Genomic DNA, 11,536 nt, shown 5'->3' on the forward strand with positions numbered 1-11,536 from the left:
CGGCAGGTTAAGCTCTTCCAGAGCTTCACAGGAGAAAGAACAGGAAACCTGGAAGCAGAGACAAAAGGGTTAGAATCCAGGTTGGACTCAAAGGAGACTTGGTTCACTAGGGATCTATGGCTTAAGTGCTAACCAACTGATTAAGACACTGCGGCGTCGAGGCAAGGTCTGAAGGCAGCTTAAGTAGTCCAGGTCCTCCAGATGAGATCATCAGCTGCAGGTGTGCAGAGCAGCTCAGCAGGGAGGATCCAGGGCGGACTCTGCTGGAGAAAAGGTGTATTTCTCCAGCTCCCAACAGTACCCCCCCCTCAACGACCGCCCCTTGGCGGTGCGGAAGAGGTAGACGGGAGGGAACGCTCATACTCCTCGATGAGAGAAGGGTCGAGGATGTATGAACCAGGAACCCATTGTCGGTCCTCCGGACCGTAGCCCTCCCAGTCGACGAGGTACTGCCAACCGCGACCTCGCCGACGGGAGTCCACGATCTGGCGAACGGTGAAGGCCGGATGTCCATCGACTTCCAGGGCGGGTGGAGGGGAGTCGGATGGAGGGCAAATGGGACTAGAGATGACTGGTTTAACCTGGGAGACAGGGAACGTAGGGTGAATCCTGAGTGTCGGGGGAAGTTGAAGACGGACGGCGGAGGGGTTGATGACTCGAGTGATCTTGTATGGGCCGATGAATCTCGGGGACAGCCAGACCTCCTGGCCGACCTTGTACTCGGGGGCTGGACGTCTCTTGGGGTCAGTGAACCTCTTAGAGGACTCAGAGGAACGGTTGGGTGCTTGGATGGTCTCTCTCCAAACACGCTGGCAACGACGGATGTGGTGATTGACAGTCTTCACCGATATCTCTCTCTCGTCAGCAGGGAAGAGAGGTGGTTGGTAGCCGAGGCTAACTTGGAAGGGAGACTGACAGGTAGATGCAGACTTGAGTGAGTTATGGGTGTATTCTATCCAGGTGAGATATTGACTCCAATCGGTGGGATTATTGGAGGTGAGACAGCGGAGGGTGGATTCGAGGTGTTGGTTCATCCTCTCAGTTTGACCATTTGACTGGGGATGATAGCCAGAAGTTAGTGACACTTTACAATTTAGAGCAGAACAGAAAGCCTTCCAAACCTGTGAGACAAATTGGGGACCACGATCTGAGAGGATGTCCTGGGGAATACCATGGAGGAGAAAGACGTGCTTGATCAGCAACTGGGCGGTTTGATAGGCCGTAGGAAGCTTTCTGAGAGGGATCAGATGACAAGATTTGGAGAAACGATCTACGATGGTTAAAATAGTTGACATACCTCGAGACTCTGGGAGACCAGTGACGAAATCATTGGCAATATGGGACCAAGGACGTGAGGGCACAGGGAGCGGTTGCAGCAAACCGGAGGGTGGCTGATGAGAGGCTTTGTTCCGTGCACAGGTGGAGCAGGCAGACACATATTCCTTTACATCTCGATGCAAAGTGGGCCACCAAAACCGTCTTGAGATCAGTGAAACTGTTCGGCTCACTCCCGGATGAGCAGAGAATCTTGCCGAGTGCATCCAATGAATGAGACGAGACCTAACAGACGAGGGGACATAGGTACGGTTAGGTGGTCCATTACCTGGGTCAGGTTCTGTGGCCAGGGCAGCGTTGATTAAATCTGTTATCTCCCAAGTGACCATTCCAACGGTACATGAGGCAGGGAGGACAGGTTGGGGTGACTCAGGTTGATCCACAGCGTAGAGACGAGAGAGAGAATCGGGCTTGGTGTTCTTAGATCCAGGTCTGTAGGAGATAATGAGATTAAAACGTGAAAAGAAGAGAGACCACCTTGACTGTCGAGGAGTAGCTTGTTTAGCGGACTGGATGTAGGCGAGATTCTTGTGGTCAGTCCACACCAGGACTGGATGCTCTGCTCCTTTGAGCCAGTGTCTCCGCTCTTCCAAAGCCAACTTAATGGCCAAAAGTTCTCGGTCCCCAACGTCGTAGTTGTATTCTGCGGGAGAGAGTTTACGGGAAAAGAAGGCACAGGGATGGATTCGTTGATCAGAGTCGAGTTTCTGAGACAAAACTGCCCCTACACCGGAGTCAGAAGCATCAACCTCTAGGATAAATTGCTTAGATGGATCTGGTTGGATTAGGACTGGAGCTCTGGAAACAAGGTTTTGAGTTTGTCAAAAGCTGCTTGTGCCTCGGGGGAACATCGAAAAACTCTCTTGGAAGAAGTTAATGCAGTTAATGGGAGGGCGGGTCGGCTATAATTTCTGATGAACCTCCGGTAGAAATTAGCGAAGCCCAAAAATCTTTGTAGCTGCTTACGGCTTTCTGGAACGGGCCATTCTAAAACAGCTTTTATCTTTTCTTCAGAAGGCTTAACCTGCCCGCCCTCGAGCTCAAACCCCAAAAAGGTAACTGAAGATTGGTGAAACTCACATTTTTCAGCCTTTACAAAAAGTTTATTCTCTAGAAGTCTCTGAAGAACCAGGCGGACATGTCTCTTATGTTCAGATAGATTCTTGGAGTAGATCAGGATATCATCAATGTATACGAATACAAACACATTGAGAAAGTCTCTGAGGACGTCGTTCACTAGGGCCTGAAAACATGCGGGGGCATTTGTTAAGCCGAAAGGCATGACCAAATACTCGAACTGGCCCAAAGGAGTCTTAAATGCCGTTTTCCATTCATCTCCTTCACGTATCCTAAGGAGATGATAGGCATTTCTTAAATCGAGCTTTGTGAAAACGGTAGCTCCTTGTACAGGCTCAAAGGCTGAGGCGAGAAGAGGAAGAGGATATTTGTTTTTGATAGTGATTTGGTTCAGGCCTCTATAATCTATACAGGGTCTCAAAGAACCATCCTTTTTTCCAACAAAGAAAAATCCTGCGCCCAACGGGGATGAAGAAGGGCGAATAATTCCTGCAGCTAGCGACTCGTTAATGTATTTTTCCATTGTTTCACGTTCTGGTTTGGAAATGTTATAAAGTCTACTGCTCGGTAACGGAGCACCGGGTAATAACTCGATGGCACAGTCGTATGGTCTGTGTGGTGGAAGGGACGAAGCACTGACCTTACTGAAAACAGGAGCCAAATCATGGTAATCAGGGGGTACCGGAGTAAGGTCAGGGACGTCCATCCCCCCCCCCACCTCTAGGGGACCCCACAGCGGGAGCTGCAGAACGGAGGCAGGTCTCGTGACACAATGTGGACCAGGACTCCACATGACGATCGGCCCAATTAATATGGGGATTATGCTTCTCCAGCCATTCATAACCCAGTACCAGTGGGGAACATGCGGATGAAAAAACAAAGAAGGTTATGGACTCTCGATGGTTACCTGAGATTAGAAGTTCAAGGGGTTGAGTTTGGTGGGTGACTTGATGAAGTTTTTTCCCATCAATCGCAGAGACTCTGAGAGGCTGGGTTAAAGGAACCGTAGCAATTTGGAGCTGTTGGACGAGATCAGAGTCTATTAAATTACGTTCACATCCAGAATCAATGAAGGCTGAAAGAGAGAGGCTCTGGTCGAGGAAAAACAACGTGGCAGGAAGCAAAACACGAGGAGGTTTTTCATTTTCTTCATGGCCCGTCAGACTCCTCAAAACCTCTGACGGGCCCCGGCTTTTGATCTTTCTGGACAGGAAGCAATGAAGTGTCCACTCTCACAACAATAAATGCAAAGTCTGCCCAAAAATTCTCCTTTGCCTTTCCTCAGGAGACAACCTTGTGTGTCCAACCTGCATCGGCTCCATCTCAGTTTCTCCAGGATGAGTAGCCTGAACAGGCAAAGGGAGAGGCTGGCTCTTTGGCTTTGGTCTGGATAACTGTTCTGTGGGGGCAGAAACAACAGTCACGTTATTAGAGGCGGGGGCAGAGGAAAATAACGCCAAACTCTTATGTTTGCGGCTGTTTCTGGCCCGAATCCGGTTGTCCAGTTTTATAGTTAATTGGATTAGTTCTTCGAGTGTAGCCGGTTCATCACGGGTAGCCAACTCATCCTTAATATTTTCGTTTAATGCCTCGAAATAAGCACTCTTTAATGCACCCTGGTTCCATCCGGAAGCAGCTGCTTTAACCCGGAAATGTATAGAAAATTCGGCCACAGAAGAATTTCCCTGTTTTAAATGAAGCAGTGCTCGAGAATCAAGGGTTTGGTCAGTGTCTTGGTTGAATACCTGGGAAAGTTCAGAAACGAAATCTGAATAGTGACAGCTTAAGCTTTCATCAGAGGCAAATCTGGCTTGAGCCCAAGCCAGAGCTCTTCCTGTTAACTGGGAAAGGATAGACGTTATTTTCTTGTGGTCCGTGGGAAAACTGGCAGGAGAGTTCTGAAAAATGAGACGACATTGAAATAAAAATCCCTTACAATCAGTTACGTTACCAGAAAACTTCTCTGGGAGACTTGGGCGAAACTCGGATGACGTCACAGCCGGTGACCTCGGCGGAGGAACAGGACCCGGAAATGGTTGGGTTACTGGAGCGGGATTAGCATTACCCACGTAATTAGCGTAGTTTTGAAGCATATGATTATGCATATCAACCAGACGGTACAACTCACGGAGGGTCTGAGTTTGTCCTTGTATTTGGACATCTTGTTCTTGCAATCGGCGGAGGAGATCATCTGCTGGGCCTTGTGTTTGGCCGCAGTGTTCTGTCATGATGGGTATCAGGGAGGCCCAATATGCAGAACACTGACGACACGGATGGAAAGTTTAACAGAGTTTATTGGCAAATTCACACATATAATAAAGACTGATGCAATGGTTCTGGGCTGGGACCGGTTCACTGGCGTCTGTGAGAAAGACAGTTTGGTTAGCGAAGGCTTGGTTGAGACTTGACTGATTGTGTTCAGGTTTGTACCTTGATGAACGTAGAGGAGGCTTTGGGAGCGGAACTGTTGGGTCCGGAGAAAGCTTGGGTTGGCAGAGTCCTTAAGCTGTTTCAGCGTCTTACTTCTAAAGGCTGTTTTGACCTTGGCTTGTGTTTCCAGCTCGGTATCCAGAGCTGCTAGGAAATCCAGAGAGTGAGTCTTCAGGTTTGGCTCGGAGGGCTGGCTCGGCAGGTTAAGCTCTTCCAGAGCTTCACAGGAGAAAGAACAGGAAACCTGGAAGCAGAGACAAAAGGGTTAGAATCCAGGTTGGACTCAAAGGAGACTTGGTTCACTAGGGATCTATGGCTTAAGTGCTAACCAACTGATTAAGACACTGCGGCATCGAGGCAAGGTCTGAAGGCAGCTTAAGTAGTCCAGGTCCTCCAGATGAGATCATCAGCTGCAGGTGTGCAGAGCAGCTCAGCAGGGAGGATCCGGGGCGGACTCTGCTGGAGAAAAGGTGTATTTCTCCAGCTCCCAACACCTCCAGGGTATTCATAGAGTGCCTCTGAATCTACTCTATTCAAATCTTGGTGTGAGCTTTGGGTTGTTTCCCCAATCTGAGATAGGAGCTCTCTGGAGCAGGTTTTCCCTCCAGCTCTCTGCACATTGATGCCTTTATCTTTCCTCTATCCTGACTAGTCCATCAGTTCCTGCTGCTTAAAAGCATCCAGATAATATGATGCTTGCCACCACCATGCGTCACTGTAGTGATAGTACCGTATATGTCTTGTCTATTTCTTGTTTCCAACAGAACTCAATGGGATTTACAAAATGCTAAATAAAACACTACAGGAACGTTTTTTCTTCACGAAACTTTTTTTGGAACGTCATTGAACAGCGCTGACGACACAGTGAGTAGCATATTTTAAAAAAAGAACGTTTAAGGTTGTTTTAAGGACATTATCGGACATGCACTATGGCAGCCATTATGAAGCAGCCAGGGGTGGATTCTAAATGAGCCAAAAAGCAGAGACAGGAGCAATTGTCAAACTTTTGGTGTCGATCATTCGATTTCATCCTGGACAGTACAGAAAATGGGCTTAAAGTGTAAAAAAACGGAATTCTCCTTTAAATTCATTCATTCATAGAAGTCTCATACCTTTCTGGTGTCTGATCTTCTTAACCTTGCCCTCTCCTGCGGTTTAGGGTTCTCTAAACAATTGAAATATCTCAGCATATGCAGTAGTTGTTCAGACATATAAAGCTTGTATTATTCTATATGTCATATACTCAAAGGGATTTCAGGTATTTGTACTTTCAACAGATATATTGCAGTGAATTCAAACAGCTTTCTCATTGAGCTTCCACCATAAAACATGGATAACAGGGGATTAGTTGGGATTCCAAAGCAAATCTCTATAGCTTATTTAACTAAACTGACATAGATGATAACACCTAAGAGTACCAATCTTCCAATGTCTCACTGGTTCAGGCAGAAAGGACAAATGAAGGCTGCAAATCTTGTTTCAAAGTCTTGAACGTGGGAACAAAAGTCCATCATTAAACCAGAAGGATTTTTTTATGTTGGTTTTGATTGCTAACCCCATCAGTTAATGTATTATCCAACAAGCTGTCTTTGCTACCTTAAAAATGCCCTAAGGGGTAAAGCATTTTTTTCCCTTAATTATATTGTCTGCTTGCATGCTCAGTTAAAGTTGCAAAATATGCAACAGAGATGTGGGAAGAGCATGCAATGAACTTTGCCTGAGAAGGTACTGTTTAGGCCTGATGCCAATCATCAGTACATTTTATTTTTGTTTTGGAAAAAAAACTCCACTAAAATGATGTCAAAGATCTAAAGTGAGTCTTAAAATAAGCATGGATACGTGTATGGAAACTGCAGCAGTAAAGCTGCTTACAGTGAAAAACAATGTACACCTTTCTAGTGACATACTTGCTTTGGAAACGTGTAAATATTTTCTTAGTATGCTGACTGCTGTCTTTATATCATGCTATATAGTGGAGTGTACATGACTATATAGCACAACTATAACCGGACTTAACTGGAAGTAAATTATTTTACATGAAGAAGCAAAAATTAAGCTTTTCTAGTCTGGAGAATATCTTTAAAGTTGTGTGTTCCTTTATGCAAATGGAATTTTTAATCCAAGAAGTTATTTTGTCATCTTAGTATTTAACAAACATGTTCTTTTAGATTGATTTTTATTTATTTCTTTATTGTAGGACTGGTTTCTTTCTTTATATGCTGGACTGGTTGTGGCCAGTAAAACTAAAATACAATTCTTTAAAAATACATTTAATAAATCTATATAATCATATTACCCATTACTTTAAAGCAGTCAAAAACAAGCACACTAGTCACTAATGTTCAAATTATCCACCCACTAATTCAAGGGTCAAACATCAGCAGAAGAAGCGCTGGTATAATGGTTTCCTTTAGGTCAGCCTCGCCGTTCTGGACGTCCTCACAGCCACAGCTGTTTACCTCCTCAGGGGATAGCTCTGTAGCTTTTCCTTAATATACCAAACTTTTTGTTGTATATTTTATATCTGATAAAACAGAATGCCTTTCTCCATTAAAAACAGAAAATGAGAAAACATTTTCAAAACAGTCTCACTGAAGTGCATGGAACCAAATATAAACAGACTGTTTTCCAGAGCGAGAGAGGCTGCTCGTGACATGCAAGCAACCATACCTCAGTGATGGAAAAATCATTGTGCGTTACACTGCCATGAAAAGTACTGCCACATATTGCTGCACAAGTTAGCTAAAAGTAAAATGAATTAGAAACATCATGTCAATATCTACAGCATTTTAATTATTCCAGTATTTACCTTTTCCTCTCATCTTTTCTAAAGACAAACAGGTGAATTTAGGGACTTCAGTGGTCTTGTAAGCAGAGAAACAAACAAATCCAGCCTTGAACCATGACACACTGCGACAGGGTGACAAATATTACAAGTAAACCAGAAGAGCTGCTCAGAGGAAATGAGTTGCAGCTAAAGCAGAAAGAAAGATAAGACAGCTGGAGTAGGAAGACTAAAAAACTAGGATGAATTTGTACAGAAATACATAGAAACCGTGGGAAATCAAGCAGATATTACAAGTAAATATAAAATATGAATACCAAAGGTCAGATAGGGACCCACAGCCACTTTCTCCTAGGCCCAGCCTAGGCCATCAGCCCGCCTGTGGAGCATGTGTGTTCTTAATAGTTTAGTTTTAATAATCTTAAATAAACGGCAGGTGAGTGTTTCAATTAACCATCATGCACTGTATTCTTCTAACACCCTGAAAAAGGAAATGCTAATATTTCATTTGCCTGAGGAACACAGTTACCCTCCTGATCTCCAGAGTCATCCAAACTATTTTTTTGTTTGTTTTCCAAAAAAATATTTGCTAGCTTTATGTTAAGGGGAGTTGCATTTATTTTCCAAAGGTGCATGGTTCCAGTCACACATACTGCATTAAACATTTGAAATGTAACAGAAAGAATATCATGGGCCTCCTTGAGACTAACCCTTTGCTCCTCTTGACCTCCTTTAGGTTTTTGTTTGAATAAAATGATTCAACTGTTTTTTTTTTTTTTCCACTGTCTTTTGTTACTGCTTTTGTCAGGCTGTCATGTCGTCAATGAATCAAAAGAAAGTCAGTTGATGTTTTGTCATTAAACTTGTGCAAGCCTGTCTCTGCATAACATTCCGATAGCTCGCACCCATCCAGCATCTACAGTGTTATTAATCCAGGTTCAGAAACCACAGGATATATCCTAATAAAAGACTTAAACTCCACAGATCATAGTCACTCTGCAGCCTTTTTTAGGTTTCTGCTTCTTCTCAAATTATAAGGCATGCTGGGTGGCCTGGGGCGGTGGTGTGCACCACCACATGCACGTTAGTGATCAGCATATATAGAGCCATGGTGAGTTGTCTCCCCAAAGCTGCTTTGCCATGATGGATCTTAAGGTCATCCTGGTGGTTGTCTGCCTGTGTTCTTTGGCCATAACCCTCACTGATGGTAAGAAATGTGACTGTACAAGTCAATTCCAAGAATCCTGATTACAAATCATATTTATCTGATTACTAATGCGATCGAGATGTAGATCAAAGCTTAACTTTCTGTGATGTTTTCTTCCTGTTTTAGCTTTTCGAATTCAAATGAGCTTGCAGCTCTTTTACTTTTTTTTCTTTTTACAAACATTTTTATTTGATTAAATACTGGTTGCAACATGTTAAGATTTAATTTATCCCTCTGTTCCAAGTGAATACAACGTTAAGGCTACAACTGTGCAGAGCAAAACTTTTTTATACGTTTCCTAAAATCATTAATGGATACAAAAATATTTAAACGATATTTATATCAAAACAGAAATTTAATTTATTTTATTACTCATGCAAAGTCCTCAATTCTCTTTTAATGCATTTCACTTATCTGTGTTCTTTTTCTTAGCAGGAATCCCAAAATGCTGCATTAGGACATCAAAGATTCACCCTGCGTGGCTCAAGAAGGCTCAGAGATGGCGGGAGCAGAGTGACAGTGGAGTCTGTGACATTGAGGCTCTTGTGTAAGTACAGCAGATGATAGTGTCGACAAGGCAAACATTAATACTGCAAATGATTTAATATATTATGAGGTCTGCTCTTTTCATTTACTGGGTAATCTGTAAAGATGAAAGAGTCTGAGTGGAGTTTGAGCTTCAGTGTTTCTCATTCTGTGAGCATTATCTTTCAAAGGATCTCAACATTCTACAAACTAGAAAAAAATCAATTTTAATTCTAATTGTTTCAAATTATCTGGTATAACAACTGCCGTTAAAACAACAAAAATACTAAAATGTTATCAACCTTTTTTTTTTATTACAGAGTCTATGTAAAGGGTCGGGGCAAACCGTTTTGTCTTCACCCAAAAATGAGAAGATTCCTGGAGAAGCGTAAAGTGCCCTATGATGGAAAATACTAAGCTGTGGATCCAACACTTTACTCTGTTTTGTTTGGTTTGTTTGTTTTCAATCATTCAGGTTTCTTGGTTTTTGAGAGTTTGGTTTTCACAAGCTCTCTCGGCTGTTTTATATATTAAAACATCAAGGTTCTTCTTCAAACTTCAACTCTATGAGTGACGGAAATAATGTAATATTTTCTGGATTATTGTATATGAAATGAGTGTGGTGGAAATATATGTGAACAGTGTCCAACAAAAAGGTGTCAAATCATATGAACACCAGGATGCGGGATCCTTAAGGTGGTTAAGATGGGTCTGCCAAACCCTCCACTCTTGTATTTAATATTCAACATTTAAACTGCATTTGTAATATAACATAAATCTGTTTCTTTTTTAGTTTAGGTAGCATATATTTGTTACCTTAACATTTATAAACTCAATGTAAAGGCTGTGCTTTAAAATATGACTCATGTTGCTTTTCAGTAACATCTTATCGATATATAACTGGATTTAATCCATTTATTTTGTATTGTATTTTATATTATATTTTTGCAATAAATCATTATTATATGATAACATGGTGTAATGTGTTTTGCCTTGAGTGGGTAACACAGCATACAGTACAACTAAGCTAGCAAAAAGTACAAATAAATATTACAACACGTACATTACAGTAAATATATCTTCTCAAATTATTTTATATCCTTTGGCATAATATATCTTATTGCATCTTTTTCAGCTCAGTGCATCATCTACTCATACATCCTGTATTTTTTTTCCATCTATTTTTCACTTGCTTTATTCCATTATACAAAGCAATGTAGTCACCATGCAGTAAAATAGTTTCTCTCTTTCAAAAAGAGATTTTATGTTTTTTCTTAGATGCACATCAACCTTGTATCTTTCCATGGTGGAGCAAAGGTCAACAGCATCAAAGGAAAAAAATTATCTGGGAAATCTAACTGCATTATTTTCTCTAAAAGTAGCATTACGCTTAAATGATTCAAATGAAAATTACCACGGTTAGGTTTCAGTTTAGATCAAATGGTCCAACTGTAATTTTTTTGGCTTTTGTCCTTGTGGGTGTGTCATTTTGCGGGCTGTCATCCAACATGTCCAAGCTTGTGTTTGGCTTCTGTGTGTCTCACACATCAATCATGCATCAACAGTTTGATCAATTCAAGCAAAGAACTGATGGGATTCACCCTAGTTAAATATGTCCCTTCCATATATAATCACAGCTCTGCAGCCTTTTATTTTTTTTAGAAGTATCTCCTAATTCCAAGCCACGCTGGGTCATGAGAACTGTATATAAAACTCTCAGGTGTCTGCACATGTGTGTGCATGTTGTCTGTCTGTATATATACTGACAGTATTTATGCTGTGAAGGCAGAGTTTCTCCACTCAGTTGCTCTGCCATCATGGATCTGAAGGTGGTGTTTGCGGTTGTCTTACTGAGTGCTTTGGCCATCACTTCTACCCACGGTAAGAACTGTACTTTTCCTTATACTACAATGTATTTATTATAGATTTTTAATCCTTTAAAAACTATTTGTGTAAAAATCTGTTTCAGCATGTAAACATTCAACTGGTCCACTTAATCACCAGCTGCAGGCTATTGCTGCGCAATTAAAACCCTTTGAGTCTATTTTGATTCTCATGGGTTTTTACAATATTCAGAACAACACAACATCCAAGCATTTGTTATATTAACAAAATTATCTTTATTTAGTTTTAAACCCTGCAAAACACACAGTTAGTTTATTTTGTCTTTTACTTAA

At 42.0% G+C, this 11,536-nt stretch overlaps 1 protein-coding gene across 1 annotated transcript; it reads left to right on the forward strand.

Moving 5' to 3' along the window:
- Window positions 1-8,533: 8,533 nt before the first annotated feature.
- On the forward strand, window positions 8,534-9,835 carry ccl27a (chemokine (C-C motif) ligand 27a). Its single transcript, XM_038308153.1, has 3 exons — window positions 8,534-8,834; window positions 9,267-9,381; window positions 9,680-9,835. The coding sequence occupies exons 1-3, from the start codon at window positions 8,768-8,770 to the stop codon at window positions 9,774-9,776; spliced, it is 279 nt and encodes a 92-aa protein (XP_038164081.1). The 5' UTR covers window positions 8,534-8,767; the 3' UTR covers window positions 9,777-9,835.
- The last annotated feature ends 1,701 nt before the right edge of the window (window positions 9,836-11,536 follow it).

This window comes from Cyprinodon tularosa, unplaced genomic scaffold (assembly GCF_016077235.1).
Source record: "Cyprinodon tularosa strain WSP-4 unplaced genomic scaffold, ASM1607723v1 ctg63, whole genome shotgun sequence".
NCBI classification, from domain to species: domain Eukaryota; kingdom Metazoa; phylum Chordata; class Actinopteri; order Cyprinodontiformes; family Cyprinodontidae; genus Cyprinodon; species Cyprinodon tularosa.